Source organism: Stomoxys calcitrans, chromosome 3, assembly GCF_963082655.1.
Source record: "Stomoxys calcitrans chromosome 3, idStoCalc2.1, whole genome shotgun sequence".
Lineage (NCBI taxonomy): Eukaryota > Metazoa > Arthropoda > Insecta > Diptera > Muscidae > Stomoxys > Stomoxys calcitrans.
Window position 1 is genome coordinate 139,571,071 of NC_081554.1, and position 19,857 is coordinate 139,590,927.

At 40.5% G+C, this 19,857-nt stretch overlaps 2 protein-coding genes across 2 annotated transcripts; both read right to left on the bottom strand.

Moving 5' to 3' along the window:
* Positions 1-2,257: 2,257 nt before the first annotated feature.
* LOC131996160 (histone H1-like) lies at positions 2,258-6,435 on the bottom strand. The gene is made up of 2 exons (XM_059365612.1): positions 5,767-6,435; positions 2,258-2,293 (listed from the first exon to the last, which is right to left on the bottom strand). The coding sequence occupies exons 1-2, from the start codon at positions 6,433-6,435 to the stop codon at positions 2,258-2,260; spliced, it is 705 nt and encodes a 234-aa protein (XP_059221595.1).
* Positions 6,436-10,964: 4,529 nt separating this feature from the next.
* On the bottom strand, positions 10,965-19,648 carry LOC131996161 (histone H1-like). The gene is made up of 2 exons (XM_059365614.1): positions 18,980-19,648; positions 10,965-11,360 (listed from the first exon to the last, which is right to left on the bottom strand). Exons 1-2 carry the CDS (start codon positions 19,646-19,648, stop codon positions 10,965-10,967), a joined length of 1,065 nt encoding a protein of 354 aa, XP_059221597.1.
* Between the last annotated feature and the right edge of the window lie 209 nt (positions 19,649-19,857).

The following is a 19,857-nucleotide window of genomic DNA, read 5'->3' on the forward strand; positions in this document are numbered from 1 at the left end:
GATGCATAGACTGGTAGATATACAGGAGGCAATGACCATAAGGGCAGTGGTCAGAAATTTAGACACTATAATAAGAGAGAGAATAAAATTATTCGAGGATGACCTCTTTGTAAGACAACTGAACGGGATAAAACCAGACAACAATATGTATCGGAAAATACATGCTTTCACTGGCACCCGAAGGAGGAAGGAGATAGGGCAACTGGTTGACGATACTGGAAGGACGATTTTAGCTGACATGGAGAAAGCCGAGACACTGGCGGAAACATTTTCAAGGATACAAGGAAATTCAGGATTACGAGACGATAATGGCGTTACAAGAGAGGAGATTTACCGCCCAATGACGACATTTGGAGATTCCCACCTTGCGAACGGGAATATGCTACCTGGAGCCAGCCCTTTGCCGATGAGACTGGTGAAACCAGGGGACATAGGAGCGGTACTTAGACGCCTGAATAATAAGAAGAGCTCGGGAGAAGATGAGATTCCCAACTATGTCCTGAGAAGGGCTGGCGAAAGGTCATGGAGGCACCTTGCAACGCTATTTAATCACTGTCTAAATCTGGGTTATTTCCCTGAGAAATGGAAGAGGTCCAGGGTGATACCGATATTGAAACCGGGGAAAGATCCCACTCGTCCCGAAGGATATCGACCAATATCCTTGCTTTCCAATCTGGGTAAGATGTTTGAAATATTCGTTCTGGAGAGAATAAACGAGCATATAGAGGATAAAGAAATACTGTCTCATGCGCAGTTTGGATTTAGGAGAGGTTTATCCACCGGTCATGCACTCATGTCTCTGGTGGACAAGATAAGCAGAGGACTCAACAGGAAGAGGGCCACAGTAGCTGTCAGCCTGGATTTTGAGAAGGCCTTCGACACTGTGTGGCAAGAAGGAATACTGCAGAAGATGGAAGGTACCCATGGATTTAATCCATGTCTATCCAGGCTGACACGCGACTACCTGAGGAGTAGAAGCTTCACTGTTGAAATTGGAGAAACCAGATCTGCTGACAGAGACGTTAAGGCAGGAGTGCCACAGGGTTCGGTGCTCGGCCCTGTCTTATATAACCTATATCTGGCAGACTTGCCAAGGCCGGAGAGCGATGAGACAGTAATAATATATGCCGATGATATAATCGTGGCTGCAACAAATGCCAGGGCGAAGACAGCCGAGAAGAATCTTACGAGATACCTGGAGAGACTGGGAGAATATTTCACGCAATGGAGGCTGCGACTGAATGTTCCAAAATGCCAGGCGATCATTTTCAAAGGGAAAAGGGGCAGTGTATATAGGAATGCCCGTTCATATGTTCCAAGGATAACAATCAATGGAGAGACCATAGGCAGTACCAGCACGATTAAGTACTTGGGTATCATGTTTCAGGAGGACATGTCCTTCATAAAACATGTGGACTACGTACTTAGAAAGGGATGGGCTGCCTTGGCCAACTTCAGAGGTCTGTTGTCGAAGAGAGGAGGGCTGAGCAGAAAGGTGAAGACTGCCTTATATAGACAGGTGATAAGACCCACGATGACGTACGGATTCCCGGCATGGTATACCATCAGTTCCCATCAGATGGAGCGAATCAGAGTCCTCGAGAGGAAGATGCTGGCTTACTGCCTCGAGATTAAAGGAAGGCTGGACATCACCGGCTCCTATAAGAGACCTTCATGTAGGGAGATCTACCGGGAGGGAGGATTGCCGCGCATTGACGTATTCATGTTCGGTTCTGCAGTTAGCCACCTGTCGAAATGCCAGGGCCATGTGAATGACTTGGTCAGAAATTGCGAGTTGGCAGCGGAAGAGCTGCAGAATATCCTTGATAATAGAGGTCATCTCACGCCTATGTGTATGCTGGGATTGATTGAAAAGGGTCTAGCATTTGACCGGGAGGATAGATTACTCTTTTATCACCGAAGATACGGCGAATATGGCCTTGATAACATGGTGTACAACACTGCACAGTGAGATAGCGGGGAAAGCATATTTTCTTTATTATTTTTATTATTTTTATTATTTTTGTTTCATTCATGATTTTGTAAATAGTTTATATTTCTGTTTGTTTACATGCGATGGATTGTTTGTTTTCTTTTTTCTGTTTTGTTTGGCGTTATTTGTAAATAGTAGACATATATTAGTTTTAAGTAGTATGTAGGTAGAAGGGAGAAAGATGAGTTGGAGATCTCGGTTTTTTTTATTCCATTTTTCCGAGGCATATGAAAATGATGAGTAGGGCTTATTGCTAAATATTTGTTAAAAACTGAACGGACTGGCCTTTGCCAAAGTATACTAGTAAATAGAATAATACATCTCTAGATAGACATAAGTGCTTAGAGGATAAGGGATATATATATATAAATATATATAGACAATAGATTTAAGTGTGATTTACATACATTGTAATAATGAATTATATGGAAAATAAAAGACAAGTATACATGGTAAGTATTAGTTCTTGTGCATAACTTGTGAAGTGAATTTAATTTAAAAAGTGAAAAAATGACTGGTCGTGGTAAAGGTGGCAAAGGCTTGGGAAAAGGTGGCGCTAAACGTCATCGTAAAGTGTTGCGTGATAACATCCAAGGTATCACCAAGCCTGCAATCAGACGTTTGGCTCGTCGTGGCGGTGTAAAGCGTATCTCTGGATTGATTTACGAAGAAACCCGTGGTGTCCTGAAGGTGTTTTTGGAAAACGTTATTCGTGATGCTGTCACCTACACTGAACACGCTAAGCGTAAAACCGTCACCGCTATGGATGTCGTCTACGCTTTGAAGAGACAAGGCCGCACTTTGTACGGTTTCGGCGGTTAAACATTATCTTGACGCTATTTTGGAGAAAATTTTAAAAACTAAAACAATCGGTCCTTTTCAGGACCACAAAACATATTTAAAAAGAGATATATCTTGTTATAAATTTTTACTAAAAAAAAATACATAAAATTTATTTGAAAATAAATATTACCATTTTTCAATTTGCCGTCGGCCAAAATGTAGCTTCTATAATATACATACATACATGACGAAACTAAAACCGACGCCATTAGAACAATACGATGAAACGATGGTATACAACACTAAAAAGCATACATACACACAGATACCAAAATGCACGCATATACTACCATTAAATGTTTCCTTTGCTTGGAGCTGCTAACTTTGTCACAAATGTACGAAGAGGGACGATCGTAGATACTTCGTTTCGATGTTTTGTTATTACATATGCCAATTTTTTTCAGCATCAGAAAATGAACAATGATTACCATGTGATATTCAAATGTAAAATAAATAGTTTTTACAGTACCCTAATGGTAACATTGATCCTATTAAATGCCGATAATCTTGAGTAGGGTCGATAAAACTAAATTCTTATTATGTTAATGTATGCAAATAGGCGAAATGTTGATGCATGATAATTGATAACTGATAATTATGACATGTATATTAAAAGACCTGCAATAGTCGATAAGATGTAAACATATTTGAAAATGTTTACCTATAAACAATAGATGGCAGATTTTTTTGTATTTACGCCAAAAACAGGATTGTTTAAGGAAATTTCGAATAACGAAATTGCTAGCAAATTACCAAATCCACTGAAAAAAAAATCGACCAAAAAATATTTTTTTTTAAATTTAACTACAATTAAAATTTTATTTATTATTTAAAACTATTTTTTAAGTAAATTTTCTTGATAAAATAAGGGGTTTGATATAGTTTTTTCTCTTTTAAAAAAATTTTTGTCGTCCTGAAAAGGACGGATTGTTGTTGATTTATACGATGGCCTGTATTTACATTTTTTCTTTGATGCTCGTAGATAATTTAAGCCTTCTTTTCGGTCTTCTTGGGCAAGAGAACAGCTTGGATGTTTGGCAATACACCACCTTGAGCAATGGTGACACCGGACAGCAATTTGTTCAATTCTTCGTCATTACGGATAGCCAATTGCAAGTGACGGGGGATAATTCTTGTCTTCTTGTTGTCACGAGCAGCGTTGCCAGCCAATTCAAGAACTTCAGCGGCCAAATACTCCATGACAGCAGCCAAGTAAACTGGAGCTCCGGCACCAACACGTTCAGCATAGTTGCCTTTGCGCAACAAACGATGGATACGACCGACGGGGAATTGAAGACCAGCACGGTTGGAACGGGACTTTGCCTTTCCCTTAACTTTGCCACCTTTACCACGACCAGACATTTTTAGTTATTTTTTTTTTAATTCACTTCACTTAGCACTGAAACACAAATGATATTAGTTCGCAGCATGAACTGCAGTATTTATACTTTCGGATCCAACGTGTAGCTAATTTTAGAGGGTTGTTTTCGTAAACATAGCGACTGTTTTCGTCTACCTGAATATCTTGTGCATGAAATGGTTTAAATATTCCGAGTAAGCCATCAAACACACAAAATCGTGAACAGTGTTAAAAGTGTTTGTGTGACTTAAAAAAAAACCAAGTGAAAATGCCTCCAAAAGCCAGTGGTAAAGCAGCAAAGAAGGCCGGCAAAGCCCAAAAGAACATCACTAAGGGTGACAAGACCAAGAGACGCACCAAGCGTAAGGAGAGTTATGCTATCTACATTTACAAAGTGTTGAAGCAAGTCCATCCCGATACTGGTATCTCCTCAAAGGCCATGAGCATCATGAACAGTTTCGTCAACGATATCTTTGAACGTATCGCCGCCGAAGCCTCCCGTTTGGCTCACTACAACAAGCGTTCCACCATCACCAGTCGGGAAATCCAAACTGCCGTCCGTCTATTATTGCCCGGTGAGTTGGCTAAGCACGCTGTCAGTGAAGGTACCAAAGCCGTTACTAAGTACACCAGCTCCAAGTAAATGGCATACTTATTTCGTCGTACAATATTTTCCCTACAACATCAAAGGCCCTTATCAGGGCCACAAAATAAATTAAAAAAGAGACTTAATTCGTTATTCAACTAAAATTAATTTATATTTACAAATTTAAAGAAAAAATATATCTACCACTCACCCTCACATTGCCCTTATTACTTTTTTAAAATAAAATATGTATACTACCCATACTCTAATATTGCCCTCCTTGCTTAGCACCATCTACATCTACAGTAATATGATCAACACATATTGCTCTTATGCTCAAACACTCGGTATGCAACGTTGTATTGATGTTCGAGTATATGTGAGCGTGTGTGTTGATACTAAATTTTTTAGGGATGTATACTAGTATGTTAGCGTGAAATGGTGTAGAGATGTATATGTGGACTTATGCGTTTGTACGCGAGATCTATGGGTAGGTATGCTCGTAAAGAATGAAATAGGTATGCTAAGTGCGATTTTTGAAGGGAATATTGTACGCCACTCTCTTATTGGTTAGGTATGCTAAATGAGATTTTCTTTAACATTAAGTGATTTTCATAATTCTTAGTAATTGCTTTGGTTTATGACCCTAAGTGAAACAGTTAATCCAGTTGCGGAAAAAATCCCATTTAACATGTGATTACTTAAATTTCCTTAAAGGGTAATTTATTCCCATATTAGGTAACAATGGTATTAAAAGATTTCAACAGATGTTTTACAGCTACGAAAAGGGCTGTGATTAGCTTTTCCCTTAAAATTAACATAGTATTTATTAGGTAATTAAAAAATTGTTCGAGTTAAATTTGGTCTCTTTTTAAAAATTTTTTTGTAGCCCTGAAAAGGGCTGTTAGATATACTGCTTTCGAATATCGAAAATAATCATTTTGACATGATAAGTAATTTTGCATGGAAAAATTACTTCTTAGCGGCGGTCTTCTTGGCAGCTGGCTTCTTTGCTGCGGCAGCCTTTTTGGGCTTGGCAGCGGTGGTTTTTGCCTTGGGTGCCTTTGGTTTAGTGGCTGATGCTTTGGCGGCTGTTTTTGCGGGTTTAGCTTTAACTGTACCTGTCTTTTTGGCAGTTTTAGCCTTGGCCTTTTCGGTCTTCTTCTTCTCGGCGGTCTTTTTAGCAGCGGAAGGCTTCTTTGCAGCGGCTTTCTTTTCACCGGCTGCCTTTTTGGGTGCTGCTGCCTTCTTTTTCTTATCACCGGCTGGGGCCTTCTTCTTCTTTTCAGCGCTCTTTGCTTTAGGTTCCTTCGAGGCAGATGGGGACAATTTGAATGAACCGGAGGCACCCTTACCTTTAGTTTGGATCAATTTTCCACTAGCAACAGCGCTCTTCAAGTACTTCTTGATGAATGGGGCCAATTTTACAGCATCAACTTTGTATGTGCTGGCCAAGTATTTCTTGATGGCAGGCAATGAGGAACCACCACGTTCTTTCAATGTTTTGATGGCAGCATCGACCATTTGTTGGGTTGGTGGATGGCTTGGGGCAGCAGAGGGTTTCTTTGCCTTGGCAGCGGCTTTCTTAGGTGCCTTTTTCTCAACAGCGGCGACTGGAGATGCGGTGGCTTCAACAACGGCGGCGTCAGACATGATTTCACTTATATTTTTCTTTTTAAACACACTTTAACACTTTGTAAATATACACTCACTACTGGTGTACGCTGATTGGTTGAAAATATGGTTTCAACCTTTAGACTAGTGATGGCTGGGTACATCGAAATTATGAGAAGTACATAGTAGTCAACTACGAAATTTTGCGAAACGTTGTGTGGAAGCGAATAAAAATTTTTACAAAAGTTTTCACAGAATTATTCATTTTACGATGAGATAGTAACAATTTCTTTTAATTTTTTATACAATTCTTCTAGTAGAGATATCCAGCTAATCATTAAAGAAAATCCGAGTTAATTATCTTTAAGCGTTACCGAGTTATAAGGGTTTGAGTTGAAAGTTTATAAAAATGTTATGATAAAATTGTAACTAAATTATAAAAATTTTCCAATTTTTATTGAAAATTGGTTTTTATAAAAATTTAGTATGGAATCTTGATATGTTTTCTTGAAAGAAGTGTAAAAAAAAGTGAAAATTTGGATGATTTTCATAGTGAAATAATCGATTTTATTATGTAGTCTATGACAGTTGAATTCACCATATTGGCGATTTTCCATGAATAAAAGTTTTTCTGCAAATTAATTTGAAAGCTCTAATGTAAAAATGTTTTAGGAAAATTTTATCATAAAATATTATAGAAATGATAGATTTCTATTAAAATGTTACATAATTTGTAAAAAGTGTACGTTTGTTACGAAAAGTCTAAAATATTACGATGCTATGTTATACCAACGTCGTTGGCTATGCAAAATGTGCGGTGAGCTCTATTGCATTTATTATAAAATATTTTTTTCTATATAAAGTGGACTTGAAACTAAATAAAAAATTTAAAAATGTAAATTCTAAACAATGTATTGTTGCAATTACAAATTTAAAAAAAAAATATATTTTTTTTTTTGGAAATTAAACACAAATTGAAAAATGCCCTTGTCTAAGCAAGCAAATGTAGAACAGTTGCATACCGAACGAAATCTATTTCCCTTTAATAATTTAAAATATTAAAATACTATTTTATTCTTTTTAAAACAGTTTTTAGAATAGCAAAAAATATCATTTGTTTAAAAATAATAAAAAATACAGAAAAAATTTATATTCAATGTATCTAAATTATCTATTTAAAGTTAAAATTCTCTCGAATGTATTGGCCTGCCTGTTTTTATCTTCATTCATTCTTGTTATGTAGCTACTACGAAAAATCAAATTTTGCAAAAAGAATAACAGCAAATATACTGTTGCTAATAGAAAATAAAAAATTTCAATTCCACATAAAAAGTAAATTAAATAATTTTTTTTTAAAAAAAGTTTTTGATTTCGCTCCATGTTTTGAAACCCAATATTACCAAAAGTAAAACGCATAGAAAAGAAAAATTTTTTTTTAATAAAAATAGTGTATTTTTCCATCCCCAAAAAAAGACTATATTTATTTATTTTAATAAAAATAAAAAGGTGTAAGTTTTGAATAAATTTTTTTCTCTTTTTTATAAAAATATTGTGGTCCTGAAAAGGACCGATTGTTTTTGTAAAAAAAAGTTGGCTTTTAAAATGTCAATAATTTAAGCACGTTCTCCACGAATACGTCTGGCCAATTGGATATCCTTGGGCATGATGGTGACACGCTTGGCATGGATGGCACACAAGTTGGTATCTTCGAAGAGACCGACCAAGTAGGCTTCGCTAGCTTCTTGCAAGGCCATGACAGCAGAGCTCTGGAAACGCAAGTCAGTCTTGAAATCTTGGGCAATTTCACGAACCAAACGTTGGAAAGGCAATTTGCGGATCAACAACTCAGTACTCTTCTGGTAGCGACGGATTTCACGCAAAGCAACGGTACCAGGGCGGAAACGATGTGGCTTCTTAACACCACCGGTGGCTGGTGCGCTCTTACGAGCAGCTTTGGTAGCCAATTGCTTACGAGGGGCTTTGCCACCAGTAGATTTACGGGCAGTTTGCTTAGTACGAGCCATTTTTCACTAGAGGTTTTTAGTTCACTTCACGATATGCACACAAACACTGTTAACACTGTAATAGTTGCCTTACGGAGCGATTCCCGATATTTATAGAAAAAATTTGGCGTGCTACAGTTTCCAATAAGGGTGTGTGCTGCGTATATGCTTCAACATTTGTATCTGTACACACGAAGTGTATACGAACAACCCCGAAGATAGATCGAAGCGTATGTGTATGTAGTAAATTCAGAGCGGATTTTGTATAAATATGAGGTATCGCAGCATGGTAAGTATTAGTTCTTGTGCATAACTTGTGAAGTGAATTTAATTTAAAAAGTGAAAAAATGACTGGTCGTGGTAAAGGTGGCAAGAACCAGCTACCTGCGCTTTTGACTGCTGAATTGTGAAGCTGTTATTAACAAACAAGTGTGTTATTGTGCCGTCGGCATTTGGTTGGCCGAAGACTTAGGCAACAGAAGATATTTGCTTTCGAAGACTGAAGCAACGAACCTGATTTTGGTGGCGAATTTTGAAGGACTTAAGACACAAAGTCGTTATTGTGTGTCAGAGTATAGCACTTTCTCTGCATCGAATTCTCAAAGGTGCATTGGTGTGGCTGTGTGCTCCAATCCAGGGGTCACATAGCCAGTTAACAAGATGTCAGTACGTCCGAGGGTTGAGTCCGATGAGGAGTACCCTGAGAAGCGAATGGCGATGGAGACTGACATCGTGGTTTTAAACCGCGGTGATCTGCGAGAGAAGGAAGAACTCCTGGAGACTTATGGTCGCCAAATCCAGGAATACCAGAAGAATGAGGCCAGCTATAGGCGTGTTATCGACCAGCTTACGGCCGACAACGCCAGATTTCAAGCTGAACTTGCGGAATTTCGAAAAGAGTTGCGAGGCATGGCTTATGGCCAGACGATGGAGTGTGAATCTGTGTCCACAACGCCGGTGGCACAGCCCGGGCTCAATAAGCCAATGCCCGGGGGAAGTGGATGTGTGAAGGCACCGCCGGCCTCACAGGAAAAGCTATTGAAGATGACAGAGCCGATAGCCAGTACATCGGCGGAAGCTAAGAAGAATTTGGGGGCGAAATCATCCAAGAAGCCCAAACGCAAAGTCACTGTGAGTATAGTGAGAAATGACAGTACAACAGCAGAGCGGCAAGACGAGCCGGTCCAACAACAAAAGAAGTCTGAAGAAGCAGCCGTGAAGAGAGATGATACTAGTCCTAAGATTAACGGCGGGGCAGCTAATATCAGTAATGGGTCATCTATGGTATCTAAAGCTAGAGAGAGAGCAATGCCTGCAGTCACCATCTATGATGCGGGCGTCAAGGAAATAAGCAGTCTCCTGAGAGCAATTCTGCGTCCAGGTGAGTTTTTTATGAGTCTGGTTCGAAAGTCCATTATCTCGGTTAGAATCAAGGTCCTGGCAGGTTTCGAGACATTTAGGGCTAGGCTATTGGAAAGGGGGTATAGGTTCCATACACACACCCCTAGTGCTCTGGTTCCTCACACTGTTGTGATTGAGGGGTTGTCTTCGGAGTTTACGGTGGATGAGGTGGCTGAATTCTTTGATAGTCAGCCTGAGTTGAATGCTCAATTCGTTGGGGGTTATAGCGTGGCAGGTGATAAGTGGGTCGTTCGCCTGGCAAAGGGTTGTGACATCGGTAAGGTGTATGCGGTTACGAGGATGTTGCACTGTAGGGTGAAGATTAGAAGGGACAGGAAGCTGAAGGTGACACAGTGCTTCAGATGCCAACGGTTTGGACATGTTTCGATCAACTGCGGGATGCCCCGCCGTTGTGTGAAATGTGGACAGGACCATGAATCATCTGAGTGCACTGTGCCTCCAAGGAGTGAGGAGGTTCCGGTTGATGTGTTGGATGCTTCTACGGGCGAAGTACTTAGGAAGGCGACGAAGGAGGTGAGTTGTGTCAACTGTGGTGTGGTTGGGCACTCTGCTGGTTACGTGCAGTGTCCGAAGCGCGTGGAGTTCCTTGGGAGGCTGAACGAACGAAGGGAGGAGGCTCGTGCGAGGGGCCAGGCGCGTTCTTCTCGTTTGGCTGATATTCGGGCTGGTGTTTCGTATGCGGCTGCGATTGGGGGGCGCCCTGTAGGGACGACATCTGGTCTTCGGGCTGCCCGGCCCACTGTGACTGCGCCGTCTGATGCTGGCATGATGGCGGATTGCAGGGACATCTTAGGTGGGGATTTCCTGGGGATCTTCAGGGTTTTGAAGGAGTTTGGACCATCGTATCGTCGGTTGAGGGAGGAGAAAGGTAGAGATGCTGCTTTTGCAGCACTCTTAGAAAGATTCTGTGATGATTAGTCCCCTTAAATGTATATTCCTGAACGTAAACTCTCTTATCTCTCTGGATAAGAGACATTACCTCAGGAACTTCATTAGGGGTCAAAAGCCTGATGTTCTTCTTCTGGCAGAACACATGCTTTCTGACCGTCACAGGGTCGAGTTCGACGGGTATACTATGTATAGACAGCATAGGTCGGTAGGTAGAGGAGGCGGAACCGCTGTGCTTGTGCGTGAGACTTGCGGTCACGATTTTATTCCCCTTCGGCTGGAGGGCGTTGAGGGCTGTGCGGTGAGGTTGCGGCGGAGTAATGGCTCATCGATTTCCTTTGTTTCCTTATACCTTGCTCCTTCAGCGGGGTTTGATGTATCAGCGCTGGATCCTGTGGTACGGCTGGCGGATGAAGGTGAGGTTGTAGTGGGATGTGATCTCAATGCTAGGCACCCCCTCTGGGGTGATGTGATGCGTAATCGGAAGGGCAATTTGCTGGCTGCGTTCTTGATGGAAAGGGCGGCTTTTTGTGTTGTTCCGTCCGACAGGCCATCGAGGCCCAATGGAGTATCGGGGTCATATATAGACTTCTTCCTCAGGACACAGGGAGTCTCCTTGGCAGGTGGCGATGGTATGTGTAGGGCGCTCGACTTTGAGTCAGATCATAGGGCGATCGCTATTGAACTTAGATTGGGCAATCTGATGAGGGTGGAAGGCCGCACCTTTATGGACTTCGAGAGGATGGATGTTAGGCGATTTAGGCGTGAGCTTGAGGCGAGTTTGAGGGATTCTGCTCTTCCGGTGGACCGGAATGTTGGGCCCCGTGAGGTCGACTTGTGTGTAAGGGATCTGGACTCTGCGTTTTGTAGTGCTATTGGAGCTGCTGTTCCGAAGGTCCGGATTAAACGCAGAATGCTGGGTGAACTTCCACCTAGGATTATGCATTTTATCCGTGAGAGAAAGAGGCTTCGGGCTGTTTTGCGCAGATGTCCTGATCCGGACAGGGCTCGTGTTCTGAGGGCTGATGTGCGGAATTTAGGATGCATAATAGGCGACTTGATAAGGTTGTTTGAGGGTGATCGGGCTAGGCGTTATCTTGAGGGCATTCGTGTGGATGCTAGGTCCTATAGTCGTGTGAGGAGGGCCGCTGGGTTGTCGGCTGGGAATCCTTTCGGGGCCCTGGATGGGGCAGATGGTGCGCCGGTTCAGGATGATACGGCTAGGGCGGACCTTCTGGCTGATTATGTGGGGAGTTCCTTCGGATTTGAGGGAGATTCTATTGATATCCCCCTACGCAATCTTGTTGCTGGGGCGGCGGAGGCGGCGATTGATGAATCCCCTCTTGTGGAATTCTCCACTTCCTTTTCGGCTGATGGTCGTACTGTTCACGACAGATCCCTCTGGAAGGATGGGGGATTTATTGACTGTGGTGCAATTGCTTTGGCTATTTCCCGCAGGCCCTCGAAGAGATCGTGTGGCCTTGATGGGATTCCGGATGTGGCATTGAAGAGGGCTGGTGATGTGGTGCACTCTTTCCTGGTTGTGCTATTCAACCATTGTCTCAACGTGGGGTATTTTCCAACTGCCTGGAAGAGGGCGATGGTTGTCCCTATTTTGAAGCCGGGCTCCGACCCGGCTCGTTGTTCCAGTTACAGGCCGGTGTCACTCCTCTCTGTTTTTGGCAAATTATTTGAGTCCTTTCTGCTCGCTAGGATCACAGATTTCATTGAGGATAGGGGAGTCCTGAAGAACTTCCAGTTTGGCTTTCGGTCGGGGCACTCAGCCACACATGCACTCGCGGTTTTTGCGAATTATGTGACTGAGGGTCTCCCCCGGGGACGTGGCACGATTGCGGTCGGACTCGACTTCGCGAAGGCGTTTGACACTGTCTGGCATGACGGTGTCATCTACAAGCTTCGATCAATCGGGATTGATCGTCGGATTTGTAGACTGGTGGCGAGCTTCCTGACGGGTAGGACCTTCAGGGTGAGGGTGGATAGAGGACTCTCTTCGGAGAGACAGGTGATCGCTGGAGTTCCTCAGGGGTCCCTACTTGGACCGATTTTGTTTAATATTTTTGTCCACGATGTTCCGGATCCGCCTCCTGGTGGCCTCTTGTTGGCATATGCCGATGATGTACTTCTTGCTTTTTCTGGGGTAAGGGCGTCTACTGTGGGTGATGCGATGAACTCCTTCTTGGAGGAACTCCACCACTACTATATGAGATGGAGACTTAGGTTGAATGTGGGTAAGTGCTCGGCACTGGTGGTAAGAGGGAGACCGGGGGTAACGTTCCCTAATTTTAGGAGATACAGACCCCGCCTCTCAATTGGGGGCGAGGATATCTCCGTGGCGGATACGATGAAATACCTGGGGGTGGTATTCGACTCTCGTTTCACTTTTGCGAGACATGTTGATCATGTTCTGGATAGGGCGAATAGGGCGTATTTTGCATATGGTGGTCTTTTACGGATGCGGGGTGGTCTATCTCAAGAGGTTCGCCTTCTTATATATAGACAGGTGGTCAGGCCGGTGTTGGCGCATGCATTCCCCGTGTGGTATGACATATCGTCGTGTCAGATGGAGAGGTTTAGGGCCTAGGAGAGGCGTGTCCTATGGCGTTGTTTGGGCCTTAGGGCTGTCGCCGATGGGAATGGCATCTTCAGATATCCGGCGTCAAGGGTTGCTTATGACAAGTATGGGGATCGAAGGATAGATGTGTTCCTTATGGGCTGTGCCCTTGATTTTATAGAAAAATGCCAGGACCTTGATAATGGACTTGTTGCAGACTCTGTGTGCCGAATTGTGGACCTAGACTTCGTTCTCAGGAAAAAACATCTTCCGACTGCTGCTCTGCCCGCACTCAAAGAGGCAGGGCATTTATATGTTGATGGGCGTCTCCTCTTCTATCATCGGAGAGCTGACTCTTATGGTCTAAGGGACTTGGTCTATGATCCTACGCAGTAGGGATGGTGACTGCAACAATTGTAAATAGTGTACATAGTTAGTCTTAAGTATAGGTTAGTTGATAGAATTAAGTTATATATTAATTGGAAAGCTGCCTTGGCCTTTTTTAAAAATCTATTTTTTGGGTCTAACTTTTTGTTTTTGTTTGAATTTTAATTTTCATTTTGATGTATGTAGTAACTGTTGCCTAAGAACGCAGTACAATTGAATTTAATGTAGAGTACTCAAGATCGCATTAGCAATGAGATAGTAGTTCTAAGAATTTATCAGTAAGCGCCTCTGTTACATGCAAATATGAATTTAGAAATAAAGCGTTATATTTGAATTGAATTGAAATGGTAAGTATTGGTTCTTGTGCATAACTTGTGAAGTGAATTTAATTTAAAAAGTGAAAAAATGACTGGTCGTGGTAAAGGTGGCAAAGGCTTGGGAAAAGGTGGCGCTAAACGTCATCGTAAAGTGTTGCGTGATAACATCCAAGGTATCACCAAGCCTGCAATCAGACGTTTGGCTCGTCGTGGCGGTGTAAAGCGTATCTCTGGATTGATTTACGAAGAAACCCGTGGTGTCCTGAAGGTGTTTTTGGAAAACGTTATTCGTGATGCTGTCACCTACACTGAACACGCTAAGCGTAAAACCGTCACCGCTATGGATGTCGTCTACGCTTTGAAGAGACAAGGCCGCACTTTGTACGGTTTCGGCGGTTAAACATTATCTTGACGCTATTTTGGAGAAAATTTTAAAAACTAAAACAATCGGTCCTTTTCAGGACCACAAAACATATTTAAAAAGAGATATATCTTGTTATAAATTTTTACTAAAAAAAAATACATAAAATTTATTTGAAAATAAATATTACCATTTTTCAATTTGCCGTCGGCCAAAATGTAGCTTCTATAATATACATACATACATGACGAAACTAAAACCGACGCCATTAGAACAATACGATGAAACGATGGTATACAACACTAAAAAGCATACATACACACAGATACCAAAATGCACGCATATACTACCATTAAATGTTTCCTTTGCTTGGAGCTGCTAACTTTGTCACAAATGTACGAAGAGGGACGATCGTAGATACTTCGTTTCGATGTTTTGTTATTACATATGCCAATTTTTTTCAGCATCAGAAAATGAACAATGATTACCATGTGATATTCAAATGTAAAATAAATAGTTTTTACAGTACCCTAATGGTAACATTGATCCTATTAAATGCCGATAATCTTGAGTAGGGTCGATAAAACTAAATTCTTATTATGTTAATGTATGCAAATAGGCGAAATGTTGATGCATGATAATTGATAACTGATAATTATGACATGTATATTAAAAGACCTGCAATAGTCGATAAGATGTAAACATATTTGAAAATGTTTACCTATAAACAATAGATGGCAGATTTTTTTGTATTTACGCCAAAAACAGGATTGTTTAAGGAAATTTCGAATAACGAAATTGCTAGCAAATTACCAAATCCACTGAAAAAAAAAATCGACCAAAAAATATTTTTTTTTAAATTTAACTACAATTAAAATTTTATTTATTATTTAAAACTATTTTTTAAGTAAATTTTCTTGATAAAATAAGGGGTTTGATATAGTTTTTTCTCTTTTAAAAAAATTTTTGTCGTCCTGAAAAGGACGGATTGTTGTTGATTTATACGATGGCCTGTATTTACATTTTTTCTTTGATGCTCGTAGATAATTTAAGCCTTCTTTTCGGTCTTCTTGGGCAAGAGAACAGCTTGGATGTTTGGCAATACACCACCTTGAGCAATGGTGACACCGGACAGCAATTTGTTCAATTCTTCGTCATTACGGATAGCCAATTGCAAGTGACGGGGGATAATTCTTGTCTTCTTGTTGTCACGAGCAGCGTTGCCAGCCAATTCAAGAACTTCAGCGGCCAAATACTCCATGACAGCAGCCAAGTAAACTGGAGCTCCGGCACCAACACGTTCAGCATAGTTGCCTTTGCGCAACAAACGATGGATACGACCGACGGGGAATTGAAGACCAGCACGGTTGGAACGGGACTTTGCCTTTCCCTTAACTTTGCCACCTTTACCACGACCAGACATTTTTAGTTATTTTTTTTTTAATTCACTTCACTTAGCACTGAAACACAAATGATATTAGTTCGCAGCATGAACTGCAGTATTTATACTTTCGGATCCAACGTGTAGCTAATTTTAGAGGGTTGTTTTCGTAAACATAGCGACTGTTTTCGTCTACCTGAATATCTTGTGCATGAAATGGTTTAAATAATCCGAGTAAGCCATCAAACACACAAAATCGTGAACAGTGTTAAAAGTGTTTGTGTGACTTAAAAAAAAACCAAGTGAAAATGCCTCCAAAAGCCAGTGGTAAAGCAGCAAAGAAGGCCGGCAAAGCCCAAAAGAACATCACTAAGGGTGACAAGACCAAGAGACGCACCAAGCGTAAGGAGAGTTATGCTATCTACATTTACAAAGTGTTGAAGCAAGTCCATCCCGATACTGGTATCTCCTCAAAGGCCATGAGCATCATGAACAGTTTCGTCAACGATATCTTTGAACGTATCGCCGCCGAAGCCTCCCGTTTGGCTCACTACAACAAGCGTTCCACCATCACCAGTCGGGAAATCCAAACTGCCGTCCGTCTATTATTGCCCGGTGAGTTGGCTAAGCACGCTGTCAGTGAAGGTACCAAAGCCGTTACTAAGTACACCAGCTCCAAGTAAATGGCATACTTATTTCGTCGTACAATATTTTCCCTACAACATCAAAGGCCCTTTTCAGGGCCACAAAATAAATTAAAAAAGAGACTTAATTCGTTATTCAACTAAAATTAATTTATATTTACAAATTTAAAGAAAAAATATATCTACCACTCACCCTCACATTGCCCTTATTACTTTTTTAAAATAAAATATGTATACTACCCATACTCTAATATTGCCCTCCTTGCTTAGCACCATCTACAGCGGTCAAAAAAAGTATTCATCATTCAATGTTTTTTTTTTAATAAGTCTACAAAAGACAATTGGAATAAAAACATATTAAACTAATGATGCAGTAGTGCTTGTGTGATATATATGTACACAATTTCATTGTTTTTAAAGAAAAAAATAGTATTTATTGGAACAAAAAGGGCCATTTTACAGCTGAACACAAAAAATTAAACAAAAAAAGTATTCATCATTGCAAAAAAACAAAAAAATAAATAACATAATTTAAAAAAATTAATACTTTGTTATTCGACCACCGCGTCTTATAACTTCTTTTAAACGGTTTGACATCGATTGGACTAATTTAGCGGTTATATTTTGGTCTATATTAGTCCATTCCTCCATTATCACCTGTTGCATTTGACTCTTGCTCGAAAAATTGCGCGTTCTCAATTTGCGTTCGAGATGTTCCCAAAGATGTTCAATTGGGTTCAAGTCGGGACTTTGAGGAGGAGTTTTAATGACTTTGGGGCAGTTATACAGCATCCACATCTTGGTATTTAAAGCAGAATGTTTGGGGTCATTATCTTGATAATATTGAAAGTTATTACCAAGCCCAAGTTTTACAGCACTATCTTTTAAATTCCTCTTTAAAATGTCAATGTAATACTTATGATCCATTACTCCATTAATAATTTCAAGATTTCCCGCTCCTGAAGCCGCCATACACCCCCAAACCATTAAACCACCTCCACCATTTTTTACAGTAGCAACTGTGTTTCGTTCTTCAAGCTCTGTATTTGGTTTTCTGTACACTATGACCTTTCCATCGCACCCAAAAAGATTAAACTTGCTCTCGTCTGCAAAAATGACTGTTTTCCAAAATGATTCGGGCTGTTTTACATACATTTTTGCGAAGTTTAGCCTTTTCACTCGGTTTATTTTATTTATAAAGGGCTTCTTACGTGCAGTTCTTCCTCTGTAACTATGCCTTTTGAGTGTATTTCGAATTGTTTGTGTAGTAACTTCCTTCCCTAAATATTCCATAGTGTTTTTACGAAGAATGGTCGCATTTGTCTTCGGAGTTTTCTGAACTTGCCGCACTAGCCAACGCACATCTCCAACTGAAAGTGCTTTTGGTCGACCAGATCTTGGTTTATTGTCAACAGTTTTCGTTTCTGTCCACTTTCTGATGATGGATTGTATAGTAGATCGTGGTCTATTTAATATTTCACTGATAGTTTTTTGAGTTAAACCATTCCTGTGGTGTTTTATTATCAAAACTTTTACCTCATCAGAAACCTCGTTTTGCTTACGACCCATTTTGACAAAAACTATATTTTCAATGAAATTAAATATTTGCTGTTAAGGGCAAAGCCTCCTTTACTAAATAAAACAGAAAAGGGGGATTCCCAAATAATATTTGAATTTGACTTTGATGATAGCACATCAATGATGAATACTTTTTTTGTTCTGTTTTTGGTGTTATTATATAAAATTGCATTTTTTGCGCTAATTAAATTTATTTTTTGAATTTATTTTAAAACATATTACGAAAAATAAACTATTACATAAAACTGCATTATTTGTTTACTTTAAATTTTCTTCAATTACCCAAAATAAGTGAATTTATTATCAATTTTGCTAATGATGAATACTTTTTTTGACCGCTGTACATCTACAGTAATATGATCAACACATATTGCTCTTATGCTCAAACACTCGGTATGCAACGTTGTATTGATGTTCGAGTATATGTGAGCGTGTGTGTTGATACTAAATTTTTTAGGGATGTATACTAGTATGTTAGCGTGAAATGGTGTAGAGATGTATATGTGGACTTATGCGTTTGTACGCGAGATCTATGGGTAGGTATGCTCGTAAAGAATGAAATAGGTATGCTAAGTGCGATTTTTGAAGGGAATATTGTACGCCACTCTCTTATTGGTTAGGTATGCTAAATGAGATTTTCTTTAACATTAAGTGATTTTCATAATTCTTAGTAATTGCTTTGGTTTATGACCCTAAGTGAAACAGTTAATCCAGTTGCGGAAAAAATCCCATTTAACATGTGATTACTTAAATTTCCTTAAAGGGTAATTTATTCCCATATTAGGTAACAATGGTATTAAAAGATTTCAACAGATGTTTTACAGCTACGAAAAGGGCTGTGATTAGCTTTTCCCTTAAAATTAACATAGTATTTATTAGGTAATTAAAAAATTGTTCGAGTTAAATTTGGTCTCTTTTTAAAAATTTTTTTGTAGCCCTGAAAAGGGCTGTTAGATATACTGCTTTCGAATATCGAAAATAATCATTTTGACATGATAAGTAATTTTGCATGGAAAAATTACTTCTTAGCGGCGGTCTTCTTGGCAGCTGGCTTCTTTGCTGCGGCAGCCTTTTTGGGCTTGGCAGCGGTGGTTTTTGCCTTGGGTGCCTTTGGTTTAGTGGCTGATGCTTTGGCGGCTGTTTTTGCGGGTTTAGCTTTAACTGTACCTGTCTTTTTGGCAGTTTTAGCCTTGGCCTTTTCGGTCTTCTTCTTCTCGGCGGTCTTTTTAGCAGCGGAAGGCTTCTTTGCAGCGGCTTTCTTTTCACCGGCTGCCTTTTTGGGTGCTGCTGCCTTCTTTTTCTTATCACCGGCTGGGGCCTTCTTCTTCTTTTCAGCGCTCTTTGCTTTAGGTTCCTTCGAGGCAGATGGGGACAATTTGAATGAACCGGAGGCACCCTTACCTTTAGTTTGGATCAATTTTCCACTAGCAACAGCGCTCTTCAAGTACTTCTTGATGAATGGGGCCAATTTTACAGCATCAACTTTGTATGTGCTGGCCAAGTATTTCTTGATGGCAGGCAATGAGGAACCACCACGTTCTTTCAATGTTTTGATGGCAGCATCGACCATTTGTTGGGTTGGTGGATGGCTTGGGGCAGCAGAGGGTTTCTTTGCCTTGGCAGCGGCTTTCTTAGGTGCCTTTTTCTCAACAGCGGCGACTGGAGATGCGGTGGCTTCAACAACGGCGGCGTCAGACATGATTTCACTTATATTTTTCTTTTTAAACACACTTTAACACTTTGTAAATATACACTCACTACTGGTGTACGCTGATTGGTTGAAAATATGGTTTCAACCTTTAGACTAGTGATGGCTGGGTACATCGAAATTATGAGAAGTACATAGTAGTCAACTACGAAATTTTGCGAAACGTTGTGTGGAAGCGAATAAAAATTTTTACAAAAGTT